At 37.4% G+C, this 14,658-nt stretch overlaps 1 protein-coding gene across 1 annotated transcript in view; it reads left to right on the top strand.

The window, feature by feature from the left end:
- STAM2 (signal transducing adaptor molecule 2) overlaps window positions 1–14,658 on the top strand; it is a 58,368-nt gene that overhangs the window by 16,447 nt on the left and 27,263 nt on the right. Inside the window, exons 2-6 of the mRNA XM_002749440.6 lie at window positions 8,438–8,522; window positions 10,676–10,751; window positions 10,853–10,951; window positions 11,685–11,831; window positions 14,050–14,119. Coding sequence (XP_002749486.1) covers window positions 8,438–8,522; window positions 10,676–10,751; window positions 10,853–10,951; window positions 11,685–11,831; window positions 14,050–14,119 — 477 coding nt within the window. The remainder of the gene's footprint in view (window positions 1–8,437; window positions 8,523–10,675; window positions 10,752–10,852; window positions 10,952–11,684; window positions 11,832–14,049; window positions 14,120–14,658) is intronic.

Raw genomic sequence — 14,658 nt, forward strand, 5'->3', positions numbered from 1 at the left:
TTTTCAGAAACTTTATTTCTACAGTTTTCTATCTGCTTTTACATTCATTTAATGATTTTTTTTTTTGAAACCGGGTCTTGCTCTGTCACTCAGGCTAGAGTGCAGTGTGACATGATCCCAGCTCACTACAATGTCCACCTCCCTGGGTCAGGCGATTCTCCTGCCTCAGCCTCCCAAGTAGCTGGGATTACAGGCGCCTGCCACCACACCTGGCTAATTTTTTGCATCTTTTAGTAGAGATGGGGTTTGGCCATCTTGGCCAGGCTGGTCTTGAACTCCTGACCTCATGATCCACCCGCCTAGGCCTCCCAGGGTACTGGGATTACAGGCGTGAGCCACCACGCCTGGCCCATTTAATTAATTTTTTAGTTAGGATATTGTATTTTTCAGTTCAGACATTCCATTTTTACAGTTTTCATTTCTCTGTTGAGCATTCACCAATCTTTGCATTCTTGAAAATATGTGTAATAATGGCTCTAAAGTTCTTTTGCTAAATCTAACATTTGGGTTATGTAAACATCTGTTTTTATTGACTTATCTTGATTTTGGGATATTTGTTTGCTTATTTAGTAAATTTTTTTCTTTGAGACGGAGTTTCGCTCTTGTTACCCAGGATAGAGTGCAATGGCGCAATCTCAGCTCACCGCAACTTCTGCCTCCTGGGTTCAAGCAATTCTCCTGCCTCAGCCTCCTGAGTAGCTGGGATTACAGGCACATGCCACCAAGCCCAGCTAATTTTTTGTATTTTTAGTAGAGACGGGGTTTCACCATGTTGACCAAGATGGTCTCGATCTCTTGACCTCGTGATCCACCCGCCTCGGCCTCCCAAAGTGCTGGGATTACAGGCGTGAGCCACCACGCCCAGCCCTATTTAGTAATTTTTTTTTTTATTATGATGGACATTGTGATTATTCTTTGTAGGGAGGCTAGATTACATTGTCTTCCTGTAAATGGTGTTGAGTTTTGTTCTGTCAGGTTGTAATATTATTGGGGGGATCTTTTCGGTTTTGAGAGGTTTGGTTTTATCTTTTGTGAGGGAGGCCTATTTTGATTTTGAGCTAAATTCTAGAAAGCTTTTCCTCCTGAGGTGTGGCCTTTTCAGGGTTTCAGCTAAATGCATGAAGTGTTCTCTTGCTTTGTTTGGGCAGTGTTAGTTAGTCTGCTGGGCTGCCATAACAAAATACCATAGACTAGGTAGCTTAGACAACAGAAATTTATTTTCTTACAGTTCTGGGGCCTGGCAGTCCAAGATCAAAGTGCCAGCAGAGTTGCTCTTTGGTGAGAGCTCGCCTCTTGGGTTATATACAGCCTCCTTGCTGTGTCGTCATAGGGCTTTTCCTTGGTGTGTGTACACAGAGAGTGCTAGCTTTCTAGTGTATCTTCTTAAAAGGACACTAATTTTATTAGATTAGGGTCCCATCCTTTTGGCTTCGTTTAACCATAATTACTTCCTTAGAGGCCTCATCTGCAAGAACAGCCACACTGGAGATTATGGCTTTAACATAAAAACTTTGGGAGAAACACAGACACTCCATGCATAATAGTGGGGATGACTCCCAGTGCTGCTTGACCTTTCAGCCCCATAGCAGGTAATCACTGCTAGACTCCATAGAGACTCCCCTCGAGGCTGTTTGTGTAGCCTAGCCCTTGACCAAGGGCCTCTGGAGGTTAATCACTGTGCTTGGAAGCATAGTTTCTGTTTCTCAGCTGCTCTGTTTGGGTTAGTCTTCCTTGTGCTGGACAGGAAAGTATTCCAAGGCAGAAAGCTGAGGCCATCAGGAGGCTCACTACATATTTCCTTTCCCTCAGAGATCTGGGACCTGCCCTGCCTGCCATTCGTTTCCTGAAAACAGTTACCTCATCAATTTTGGCCTGTTTTCTAGTTGTTTTTGGTAGGATCACAAGTCTGGTACCAGATATTCTATCATGTTTGGAAGCAGAAGACTAGTCATGAGTTTTTATTTGCAAACATAATAGGAGGAGCTTTAAAGATTTCTTGCAGGCATTCTTGTTTTATGTAATTTTTTTTTTTTTTTTGAGACGGAGTTTTGCTCTTGTTACCCAGGCTGGAGTGCAATGGCACGATCTCGGCTCACCACAATGTCTGCCTCCTGAGTTCAGGCAATTCTCCTGCCTCAGCCTCCTGAGTAGCTGGGATTACAGGCACGCGCCACATGCCCAGCTAATTTTTTGTATTTTTAGTAGAGACGGGGTTTCACCATGTTGACCAAGATGGTCTCGCTCTCTTGACCTTGTGACCCACCCGCCTCGGCCTCCCAAAGTGCTGGGATTACAGGCTTGAGCCACCGCGCCCGGCCAGTTTATTTTTTTTTTATAACTGATAGAGCCTATTTTATTAAAAGTTTTATGGGTAGAGCTAGATTCTTTTTAAAGCTGTACTTTGAACATAATGACTGTAAGGGGGGAGCCTTTTTGTTCCTTAAAGGTAGGTATTGATGGAATGATTCTTCATCATATTGTTAGAATCTTTCTAAGCTATTTCACTTTGTTATCAAAGCCTGGTGATGAAATGTTATTACTTACACCCACCAAATCTGATTTAGCATTTAGGCCCCAGGGGGGCTCTTTTAACTTTCTCCCTCTCTATGCATTTGACACAGAATAATGTGATAAAGGGCCCCAACATTGGGCAAAGTGACATGCTATAAAAGAATGGTTTCTTAATTATAATATTTAAAATTTTCCAGGGGTTTAAAATACTCCTAAGTACATAATTTAAATGTTACTTAGTTCACTTGAAAAACGAAGTCCTTTTTGGCAGGCCATTATGAAGTCTTCAGATTTTATGCTTTTTAAAAAGAGTAATTGTGAATCCTACATTTGTAGAGACTAAACAATGCTTGATAGAGTATTCAAATTAGGAATTTTTCATTTTCTATGGAAATTAAATGAAACAGTAGTCTAATTAGATATTTTAAAAATTGCTGGGAGGCTTTTCCAGGCATCAGAAAGACTCCATATTTAATGTATTACATGACCAGAATTGGAAAAATATCATGAAAAGTTGAGTTCTAGTTGGACCAGGTAGGAATTACATGGTGTAAAATCAGACTTACCTGATTATGTGTGTGTCTTTGTACTCATACACTTGCATACTCATATAATTTGGTAATTGATGATGCTGGCTTCTCAGATCAGTGAGGAAAGGATAAATTCTTATGGTGAAACTGACCTAAAATTTGTAAAAATAGTTTTCTGTTTCTGTCTCACACTAAATGAAGTTCTAAATACACTAAAGACTTCTGTGTAAAAGGGGAATAATATGCAGAAGAGAATGTGGGTAAATATTTAATCTTACAGTAGTTCAAACAGTATGCTAAGTAACACTATAAAAAGAAAAATGGGGCCAGATGCAGTGGCTCATACTTGTAATCCCGGCACTTTGAAGGGTGAGGTAGGCAGATCACAAGGTCAAGAGATCAAGACCATTCTGGCCAATTTGGTGAAACCATGTCTCTACCAAAAATACAGAAATTGGCTGGGCATGCTGGCACACACTTCTAGTCCCAGCTACTCAGGAGGCTGAGGCAGGAGAATCGCTTGAACCTGGTAGGTGGAGGTTGCAGTGAGCCGAGATCAAGTTACTGTACTCCAGCCTGGTGACAGAACAAGACTCCCTCTCAAAAAAGAAAAATGGTAGATTCTTTTATAGCAAAAACTACATAATAAGCGAATAGGAAAGATCAGCATGAAGCTGTAATATATGTGATTTGCTTTTCAGACTCAGTATATAAAGTTAATCATCTATCTGTCTAAGAAGCTCTTGAAGCATTGCCCTCCCCACTTACCGTCTCCTTGTTGAGACTACCAAACGCAGAATTACTCCTCTTCAGTAAATAAGAGAACCAGAACTTCATAAGCTCACTAGTGCTGTTACCTTTTGTTGCTGTGAGGTGTTGCTATTGAAGTTTGATCCTATGTAGCCCCTTGAATATTTGTCTGCTCAGCTGTGAAGCTTTGGTTGGTCCAGAACTTTGCGCAGGTTAGCCAAACCGTGTCCACAGATGGGCATCAGAGTTAAAGCCCTTTTAACACATTGTATGTACCAGGCTAATGAGATATGGAAGAGCAACAAGCATCATTCATTGACTTATGAAACAAATATTTATCAAGTATCTACTTTGTGCCCTACATACTGTTGATGTACTAAAAATAATAATAGTGAACCACACAAAAATTCGTACCATGATGGTTACATTCATTCTGGGGGTGGGATGTGGTGAAAGGTGCTGGCAAAGACAGATGCTAAACAAAAAATGCTGTGAAATATCTTCAGAAAGTACTATGTACAAAATCCTGCTCTCTTAGTTATTTTATATTTTTAGTCTATGTGGGGCACCAATATGAATGATACTAATGAGTGTAACAAAAAAGACAGACTGAGTACTTGATGGGTTTACAACCAGTTTGCTGATAACTTCTCTGTAGCTTGCTTTGGGAGTTTGTGGCCACTCTGTATATATTGGTACATTATGCAGCTGTTAAAAATACTCGTATAGCTTTATATTTATGAACGTGGACAGATGTTTATGAGTAGAAATGCATGTTAAGAAATGATACATTTAGCGTAATCATAATATTAGTGGTGAATATTTTTCTCTACCCCTAAGGTTTCCTTTGTGAGAAGGGAGTTCCATTAGTATCACCCTGAGCCTGCCCTTTTGTTTTGTTTTGTAGAGATAGGGGCTCACTCTGTCATTCACATTGGAGTGTAGTGATGTGATCTTGTCTCACTGCAGCCTCCACCTCCCAGACGCAAGCCATCCTCCTACCTCAGCCTCCCAAGTAGCTGGGACTACAGGCGTGTACCACCAGGCCCAACTAACTTTTTTGTACTTTTTGTAGAGACAGGGTTTTACCATGTTGCCTAGGCTGGTCTTGAACTCCTGGGCTCAAGTTATCTGGTTGTCTTGGCCTACCAAGTCCTGGGATGACATGTGTATGCCACGACACCTTGCTTTCCTTGGCTTTTTTATTCACTTAATCTCTGGTGTGATGACACCTGATTGATAAGTTTGAGAGTTACTGGCCTTACTTATGTCATTCTGTATAGGACTAGCTAGTCTTTCCACCACACTGAGTGATTTTTCATTTACTTCTCCTTGGAATAAGTTATACAGAAGCTTACCCTTACAGGTAGAAGCCTTTACCTCTCTAGTGCTAAGTCATGCCCACTTCTGGGGTTCACTATTAGCAAGTTCATTTGGCCAGTATACCTAAAGCTTCTGTTAATAACAGAAGTGTTATTTTATTCCCTGTTTTGTTTCTCATCTTGTTCATAACTTAACCAAGGAAGAAGTTTTCTGATTTTGGGTGCTGCCTTTGTATACCTTATACTATTTTATTTAATTTTGCATGGACTTTCATTATTTTTGCATATATGTGTGTGTGTATATATTTATATGTGTATATATATGTGTGTGTTTATATATAAAGTCTGGAAAGATATGCATCATACTTTTAAAAGGGATTGAAAAAATGGTTGGTAGAATTAGGAGGTTTTTCCTTGCCTGTACTTCTCAATTAATGGAATTTATTAGATATTTAATTAAGAAATAGTTAAGCATTTTAAGCCTCTAAAAAATATATAGTCTGCAGTCTGCTCTGACTTTCCAAAGCAATAGTCTTTTTTGCATAAGGGAAGAAGGTGAAAAACCTGAGTATGTTTTACCTGCATAGTTTGGTGCCTGGTTCTAGAACTTTCAGTAGGCAAAAATACATTACTTTTCTAAAATCCCTGGTCTGTCATTACATCACATGTCAAAGCAATTGCTTTCCATCCATGAGTATTAGGCAATTTGCATGGCTTTTTAAAGTGAGTTCTAGCATTCAACTGAGGTTAACTGCATTGGTGTGTTTCTCTGTACTCATGAAGTATAGTTGTTTGCTAAGCCTGTTCATTTTTTCGCTTCTTTTGATTATTTCTTGCTATTAAAAAAAGAAGAAATTACTCTGGATTCCTACCATTTTTCCTGATTATCAGTGTGATATTACCTGCCATATATATATATATATATATATATATATATATGCTTTGCTACATAGGTTATTCTATATTTGAAATTATAGGATATATGTAATAAAAGAGGAAAAGACATAAAATGATACAGTGTTTCTAAAGTGGTAATTTTTATATCTCCACTTCTCTGTACTAGCAGAAAAAAATTGTATTCCTTGATACTGGAATTTTGTCAAAGTTAATAAAGTAAAAATGCTCCATAACTAAATCATTATATTCCCATCATGCTTTTTAATAGTTCACTTTTAATTTTATTTTATTTCTCACAATGCAGGCTAATTACTTGTGAATTTTTATTTTGAATCATATATTTTAGACCACAAAAATATAGTGAAAATAAAATATTTTCTGGATACATACTGTACAACTTAATAAACCTTTATAAATATAATGAAGCTCCTGTATACTCTTTTTTTATACCCCCAAATTTGATGTTTATCATTCTCATACATGTTAATATTTTTACTACCCATATATATATATATATGGGTAGGGATATATATATATATCCCTAAAGAATATAGTGTGTTTTTTGGATGTTACAAAACTTCAGGTGAAACATTTACATATTGCTGGTGGGAATGTACCATAGAATAGTTGCTTTGGAAAACTGACCATTCCTAAAAGAAATTAAACATAGAATTACCATATGACACAGCATTTCTACTCCTAGATATATGCCAAAGAGAAATGAAAACATAATGTCCACACAGAGATTTGTATGTGAATGTTCATTGCAGCAGTGCATTATTTATATTAGCCAAATAATTTCTAAAAATCCAAATGTTGAGTGGGCATCATGGCTCAAACTTTTAATCTCAGCACTTTGGGATGCCGAGGCAGGTGGGTGTGATGTTGGACACCGGTAGTCCCAGCTACTCGGGAAGCTGAGGTGGGAGATTACATGAGTCCCAGGAGATGAAGTCTGCAGTGAGTCGTGATCACACCAGCCTGGGCAACAGAGTGAGACCCTGTCTCAGTAAACCAACCAATCCAGATGTTAATGAACTGGTGAATGGTTAAATGTGGTATGTCTATACAATGAAATGTTATTTAACCATAAGAAGAAATGAAGTACTGATACATGCTACAACGTGGATGACCCTTGCAAACATTATGCCAAACAACAGAAGCCAGTCAGAAAAGGACATACATTGTATGGTCCTATTTATATGAAGAATCCAGAATAGGTAAATCTTTAGAGACAGAAAGTAGACTAGTGGTTACCTAGGGCTGGGAATATGTGGGGAGAATGAACAGTGACTGCCAATAGGTACAGATTTCTTTTGGAAGTGATTAAATGTTCTCAAATTAGATACTGGTGTTAGTTGTATAACTCTTTGACTATAGTCAGAACATTGAATTGTACACTTAAATGTGTAAATTGTATTGATACATGAATTATAGCAATAAAACTGTCTTAAAAAACTCATGTAAATATTATAAATTCTTCTGCTGCTAGCTTTTTTGACTCAGCATTATAAACCCAAGCAAATCATATTTTGAGATTTATATGTTTTTGTTCATTTAATTTTGTATCCCTCATTTCATATTCCCTTGTATGAATTTAATATATTAATCAGTTTTCCTTTTTGCTGTCAAAAACAATGCTTCAGGCTGGGTGCAGTGGCCTATAATCCCAACATTTGGGAGGCCAAGGAGGAAGATTCCTTGAGCCCAGGAGTTCAAGACCAGCCTGGGCAACATAGCAAGACTGTCTCTATAAAAAAAAAAAAAATTACAAAACCAATGCTTTATTGGATAGTTTAATGCATATTTACTTGTATAATATGCTTTCTAATTTTTTTAAGAGATAGGGATCTTACTCTGTCACCCAAGCTGGAGTGTAGTATCATGGAGGCATGATAATAGCTCACTGCAGCCTTGAACTCATGGGCTCAAGCAGTCCTCCCTTTCAGCTTCCCAAGTAGCTAGGATTACAGGCATTTGCCACCATGCCCAGCTAATTAAAAAAAATTTTTTTTTTTAAATTGCAGAGACAGGGTCTTACTATGTTGTCCAGGCTGGTCTTGGACTCCTGGCCTTAAATGATACTCCTGCCTTGGCCTCCCATGCCTGGGATTACAGGCATGAGCCACCATACCCAGCCCTGATGATACATTTTTAAAGCTTTCTTCCAAATTAGAATTTGATGGGATTATTGATACTTAGTAGTTTATTTAGGAGGCATTTTATTGCTTTACGTCAGGATATTTAATTTATTTAATTACACTATTTAAAATTGAAGTTAGTAGAACTGCTTTTATCTCCTGAATGTCATCTGTAGTTTCTTCGACAAGAGAAAAGGTAGGACTTCTTAACTGTTGGGCCTTTGCTGGTATTTTAGTGTTATATGAGATGTGTCCTAATTATTGTGTATGCTAATATATTTTATAGAAAAGGCCACAAATGAGTACAACACTACAGAAGATTGGAGTCTTATTATGGATATATGTGACAAAGTTGGAAGTACACCTAATGGGTAAGCTGTCCAGTCATGCTCAGTGAATGTTTAGGAACTCGATAACCAGTGTCTCTTTTTGTGATGAAACTTTGAAAGAAAAATGAGACTTTACCACAGTTGATCCTTGAACAACACAGATTTAAACTTTATGGGTCCACTTATACACAGGTTTTCTTCCACCTCTGCCACCCCAAAGACAGCAAGACCAACCCCTCTTCAACTCAGTAATTTTCTTAATAACTTTTTTCCTCTAGCTTACCTTATTGTAAGAATACAGTATATTATATATATGCAAAATATATGTCCATCTACTGTTAATGCTATTGGTGAGGCTTCTGGTCAAGAGTAGGCTATTAGTTGGCTGGGCATGGTGGCCCACACCTGTAATCCTAGCACTTTGGGAGGCCGAGGCAAGCAGATCATTTGAGGTCGGGACTTTGAAACCAGCCTGGCAAACATGGTAAAATGCCGTCTCTACTGAAAATACAAAAATTAACTGGGTGTGGCGGTAGACGTCTGTAATTGCAGCTACTCTGGAGGCCTAGACAGGAGAATCACTTGAACCTGGGAGGTGGAGGTCGCAGTGAGCCAAGATGGCGCCACTGAACTCAGCCTGGGCTGCAGAGTGAGACTGTCTCAAAAAAACAGAAAAAGAGTAGGCTATTAGTAGTTCAATTTTTGAGGAATCAAAAGTTTATTTTCAGCTGCATGGAGGGTTGGTCCCCCTAATCTTCATGTAGGTCAAGGGTCAGTTGTTTTACTTTCGGGACATAAAAGTTAAAAAAGCCCGAATGCTGGATTTATGGGATTAACTTCATCTGGAAGGAACAAATGAAAAAGAGTTCAACTCAAAAGCTCCTGTGGTAACACATAATTAAACACTTTACATAGTGGGGAGACGTAACAATGTATAGGTGAGTTATTTAAGGAATTCCTCTGGGACTTAGATGTATATGGGAACTTTTAAATAATGAAGTAGATAAATAACACAATAGATAATATAACAAAAAAGTCTTTGAATAATGTACATATAAATATAATAGGTAGCCTAATGAAAAAAGTGAATATGAAAAAAAGTGCTTTTGGGGAGATGTTGCAATTAGCTGAACTATGTATTAGAAATATAAGAGTGATGAAAGCATTTGTTTTAACATTAAAGCTTTTCATAGCATATTCACGTGTTTATACTTGAACCTCTTTTTTTTTTTTTTTTTTTTTTTTTGAGACGGAGTTTTGCTCTTGTTACCCAGGCTGGAGTGCAGTGGCGCCATCTCGGCTCACCGCAATCTCTGCCTCCTGGGTTCAGGCAATTCTCCTGCCTCAGCCTCCTGAGTAGCTGGGATTACAGGCACACGCCACCATGCCCAGCTAATTTTTTGTATTTTTAGTAGAGACGGGGTTTCACCATGTTGACCAGGATGGTCTCCATCTCTTGATCTCGTGATCCACCCGCCTCGGCCTCCCAAAGTGCTGGGATTACAGGCTTGAGCCACGCACCCAGCCTGTACTTGAACCTCTTAAAATTATATGTCTTGTTAGGTTTTTTTCAAGATAAGATTTTGCTGTCTGAAAGCTAAATCTGTCTTGAAGAAATGGAAAGATCTGGTATACATCTCTTGTGTTGACAGATCTTTTGTGAAATGATTTGTTTCTTGATTTTGGAATATGCACCGTTTGCAACATGCTTTAGCCTATGAACAAAATATTGTGTAAAATCGTTTTATAGATTTATTCCTTTAACAAAGTGAAATTTCCAGGACTTTAATTTATTTAATATATTTTTATTTTATACTTAACGTTATTTTATTTTGAGACAGGGTCTCACTCTGTCATCCAGGCTGGAGTGCAGTGGCATGATCACAGCTCACTGCAGCCTCAGACTCCTGGTCTCAAGCAATCCTCTTGCCTCAGCCTCCTGAGTAGCTAGGAGTCTAGACACATGCTGCTATGCCCAGCTAATTTGTAAATTTTTTTATAGAGATGAGATCTTACTTTGTTGTCCAGGCTGGTCTCAAATTCCTGGGCTCAAGCGATCCTCCTGCCTTGGCTTCCCAAAGTGTTGGAATTACAGCTGTGAGCCATTAAAGATAAAGTTGTTTGGTAATAGAATACCTTATATTTTTAATGTTTGAATTAAATTTATCAATATTTAACTGTCTTTTTTTTTTAAGAGCGAAAGATTGCCTAAAAGCCATAATGAAAAGGGTAAATCATAAGGTTCCTCATGTTGCTCTGCAGGCACTAACTGTGAGTAGAAGCCATGTTATTATTGACCCAAATTTCAAATGTGTTTTTATTGTAGTAAGTTAATATTTCAACATTTGTATATTAATTTTTTATTTTAATAGCTTCTTGGGGCATGTGTGGCAAACTGTGGAAAGATATTTCATTTAGAAGTATGTTCCCGTGATTTTGCAACAGAAGTACGTGCTGTGATTAAAAATAAGGTAAATTTTAAAAGGAGAAGAAATTTAAGTCATTAAAAAAATATATAGATTGTGTGTAATTATAGCTATATGTGGTATTACTGAAGTAATTATAAGTATTACAAATGAAGTCATTTTTAAATAAATTAAAATGAAATAAACTTCTATTCTGAAATTTGATTTTTTAATTTGTAGCACCAAAAACTTCTCCCCAAAGTATATATACTGTAGATAATAGCATATCTTTTTTGAGGGCTAGTAAGTAGTCATTGCTTTAAGCATTTTACATATACTGTCTTGTTGAAAGCTCTTAACTACCCTTGGAGCATTAGATTCTTGGAAGTTAAATTCCCTTATCATTCCTATTTTATAAATGCAAAAACTGAGTCTTAGAGAGAAGTAACCTCTCCAAGGTCACGCAGCTAGTAAGTGGGAAAGGCAGGATTTACATCCAAGTTACTCTGATTCCATTCTCCAAAACAAAGAGGAAAGAATCCCAGAATATAAAAGATTTGTTGTCATTATAGTAAGACTTAGGAATTGGTGTTAAAAACAGTAATTTTGTGTGAAACAACTACATCTTAACATGTAAATAGGCATCTATCAATTACTCAATTAGGCTAGAAATTGCTGGACTTTTGTTGATGTTCATATGATTAAAGAGAATTTTGAGAGTAATTCTCCTGGTTAAATAATTTAAGTACGTATTTTAACTATAGATGTTTGTTTATTTTCCTTTCCTTTTCCTTAAAAGGCACATCCTAAAGTATGTGAAAAACTGAAGTCTTTAATGGTGGAGTGGTCAGAAGAATTTCAGAAGGACCCTCAGTTTAGTCTGATATCTGCAACTATTAAATCTATGAAAGAGGAAGGAATTACTTTTCCTCCAGCAGGTTCTCAGGTGAGAGATTTATTCAGACCCATGATTGACCCTCTAATATTTTGAAGGTATGTATCTTATGTAAAAACTGGGCAAAGTATGTCTTGATTATCGTTTTCCACCTCTACTTCCCAAATGACTCTCTAGCATAATAACTTACATTTCAGGTACCATGTTAAGATGTAGTCTATTACATTTAATAGACATTCTAATTTTTATGTTTATTTCTTCCACATAACAGAACCTTGAGAAGTTAGTCAAACATAAATAATAACTCCTCTAAGTCTGGAGTCATGCAAAAGGCATAGGTGTATGAGATAGCCCTTATATTAAAAAAAGTATAGCAAATTTGAATGGTAGCTTTATACATGTGAAAAATACCTAATTTAGATTTTAAGTAGCAAATACAGGATGAGGGGAATAGACTGTATGCTGTCTATCTTAATACCAAAGAGAGAGCAGTAACCACAGGTTGGAATGGTGAAGAGGATGAAGAGGTAGAATTTTGAGACTTGAATGTATTAATATTTTATTAGAGAGAAGTAAAGAAGTTATGTCAGGAGATAAGTGAAATGAACAAACTCATGGAATTGAGAGGCTCCGGAGTTGTTTGTTGAAGAGTGACTATGCCTAGAGTGAATGCTTTACATATAAGATGGTTGGAACTGTAAGACTAGACATGTATTTGCTGGGAGAGGGGATAGCTTTAGTAGAACTGGGATGTAGAGGCAGGGATGTTGACTCATGGAGTGGGCTGTTTTTTTAGGTCTGTGGGAGAAAAATACTGTCTCCTGGGTTTTACTCTCAGTACTTCATGCCTTCCCATTAATATTAGAATGTGGGCTAGGGAGACTATGGGAAGTACTATATTTTCTTTTATTTTAGATCATAGATTAAAGGAAAAAAGTTTTTGGTTTTTTTTTTTTTTGAGTTGGAGTTTCGCTCTTATTGCCCAGGCTGGAGTACAGTGACACAACCTTGGCTCACTGCAACCTCTGTCTCCTAGGTTCAAGCAATTCTCTTGTGTCAGCCTCCAGAGTAGCTGGGATTACAGGTGCCTGCCACCATGCCCAGCTAATTTTTTGTATTTTTAGTAGAGACAGGGTATCACCAGGTTAACCAGGCTGGTCTCAAACTCCTGACCTCAGGTGATCCACCTGCCTCGGCCTCCCAAAGTGCTGTGATTACAAGAATGAGCCACCACATCCAGCTGAAAAAAGATTCTTTACAGCTGACCAGATCTAAGGGTTCAAGGTAGAGTTTTGAGACAAGAGTCTTAGAAGTAGTAAAAAGGAAACATTTTCCTGTTCTGTCCTTTCTGCATATTTTTCTGAAAAATCTACGTAAAGAACTGGTTGATGGATCAGAGTCCTGGATACCTGTCTTACATGCCATTTCTTAAATTGAAGCATAACCTTCCTTAATTCGCTGCTATGCCTCGCAGACCACTGCTATCCAGCCACGATAAGTAGTAAAAGGACTTCACACGTATTCCTAGAACTCCACCTCTTTTCCCTGTCCCCACTTCTCTCTCTTCAGTAATGATCATGACTTCTTGCTGGCACTTCTCATGTAGCTGCACTCCTATAGCAGTAGAGCTCTTCTCACTAAGAGGCCTTGGACAATTGAAATCAGGAATATAATCATAAAAGAGTCATATTTTAAAATTCTATAAATATTTAAGTACTTTATGCCAAGTTTTGCTAGATTTATGCAAAATCTAAGCCAGTTTGAGCCCTGTGTGAGTTTATAATTTTTTCTTGAAAATTCTTATGTTTTTAGTATTTGAAAACAATTACTTGAAATTATCATAAAGAACTTCACTTCTAGACCAGTCATGGTGGTTCATGCCTATAATCTTAGCACTTTGGGACACTGAGACAGAAGGATCACTTGAGGCTAAGAGTTCCAGATCAGCCTGGGAAACATAGTGAGACCCTGTCTCTACAAAAAATAAAAGTTAGCCAGGTGTGGTGGCATACACCTGTACTTCTGGCTACCCAGGAGGCTGAGGTAAGAGGATCACTTGATCCCAGGAGTTGGAAGTTACGGTGAACTGTGACTCTGCCATGCACCCCAGCCTGGCTGACACAGTGAGACCTTGTCTCAAAAAAGAACTTCACTTTTAAATGAAACTCAGTTGTATCAGAATTTTTAGAAATTCAGCGTCTGCAAGTAATTGTAGAGCTGTATTTTGTTTGAAAAGATAGTTGTGTTCATTTTACTCATGCATTTGCAGATTGTCTCAGCTGCTGCCAAGAATGGTACATCATTGAACAAAAACAAAGAGGATGAAGACATAGCTAAAGGTAAATGATCAAGCGCGTGTAATTTACTGTTGCTTAAAATATCTTTGCCAGAACATTGTTTTGAAATAAAAATGGTAATAAAACTGGTATACTTTTATTTTTCCCTCAAATCTGAAAACTAGTAGCATCCAAAAAGTAAGGAAAATGAATGACACGCTATCAAATGAATTTAGTTCATTATCTTTTTCAATAATATATATTTGATGTGCTACCTTTGGAGAGATTACATTTCACCTTTTCTTTAATGCCAAAGTTATGAGTCAAGCACAGAAATATGTTCATGGCTTATCCTATATGGAAAGCTACCCATATTATAATGTCACAATCTGTTTGCAATAAAAATAATAACTGCTGTATATGACAGACCGTGATAATAAGGAATGAATAAAAACTTCATTTTAAAAATGTCATGGTTCTGTGCCCTGCCCCACCCTCCCAAAAGTTAACTGTGGCACGTAATTAGACAGATAAAATACTTGATTTATTCTTATTAAATTTTAACATTGTCATCTAATGTTTATTTTATCAAAATTAATTTT

This window comes from Callithrix jacchus, chromosome 6 (assembly GCF_049354715.1).
Source record: "Callithrix jacchus isolate 240 chromosome 6, calJac240_pri, whole genome shotgun sequence".
Classification (NCBI taxonomy): domain Eukaryota; kingdom Metazoa; phylum Chordata; class Mammalia; order Primates; family Cebidae; genus Callithrix; species Callithrix jacchus.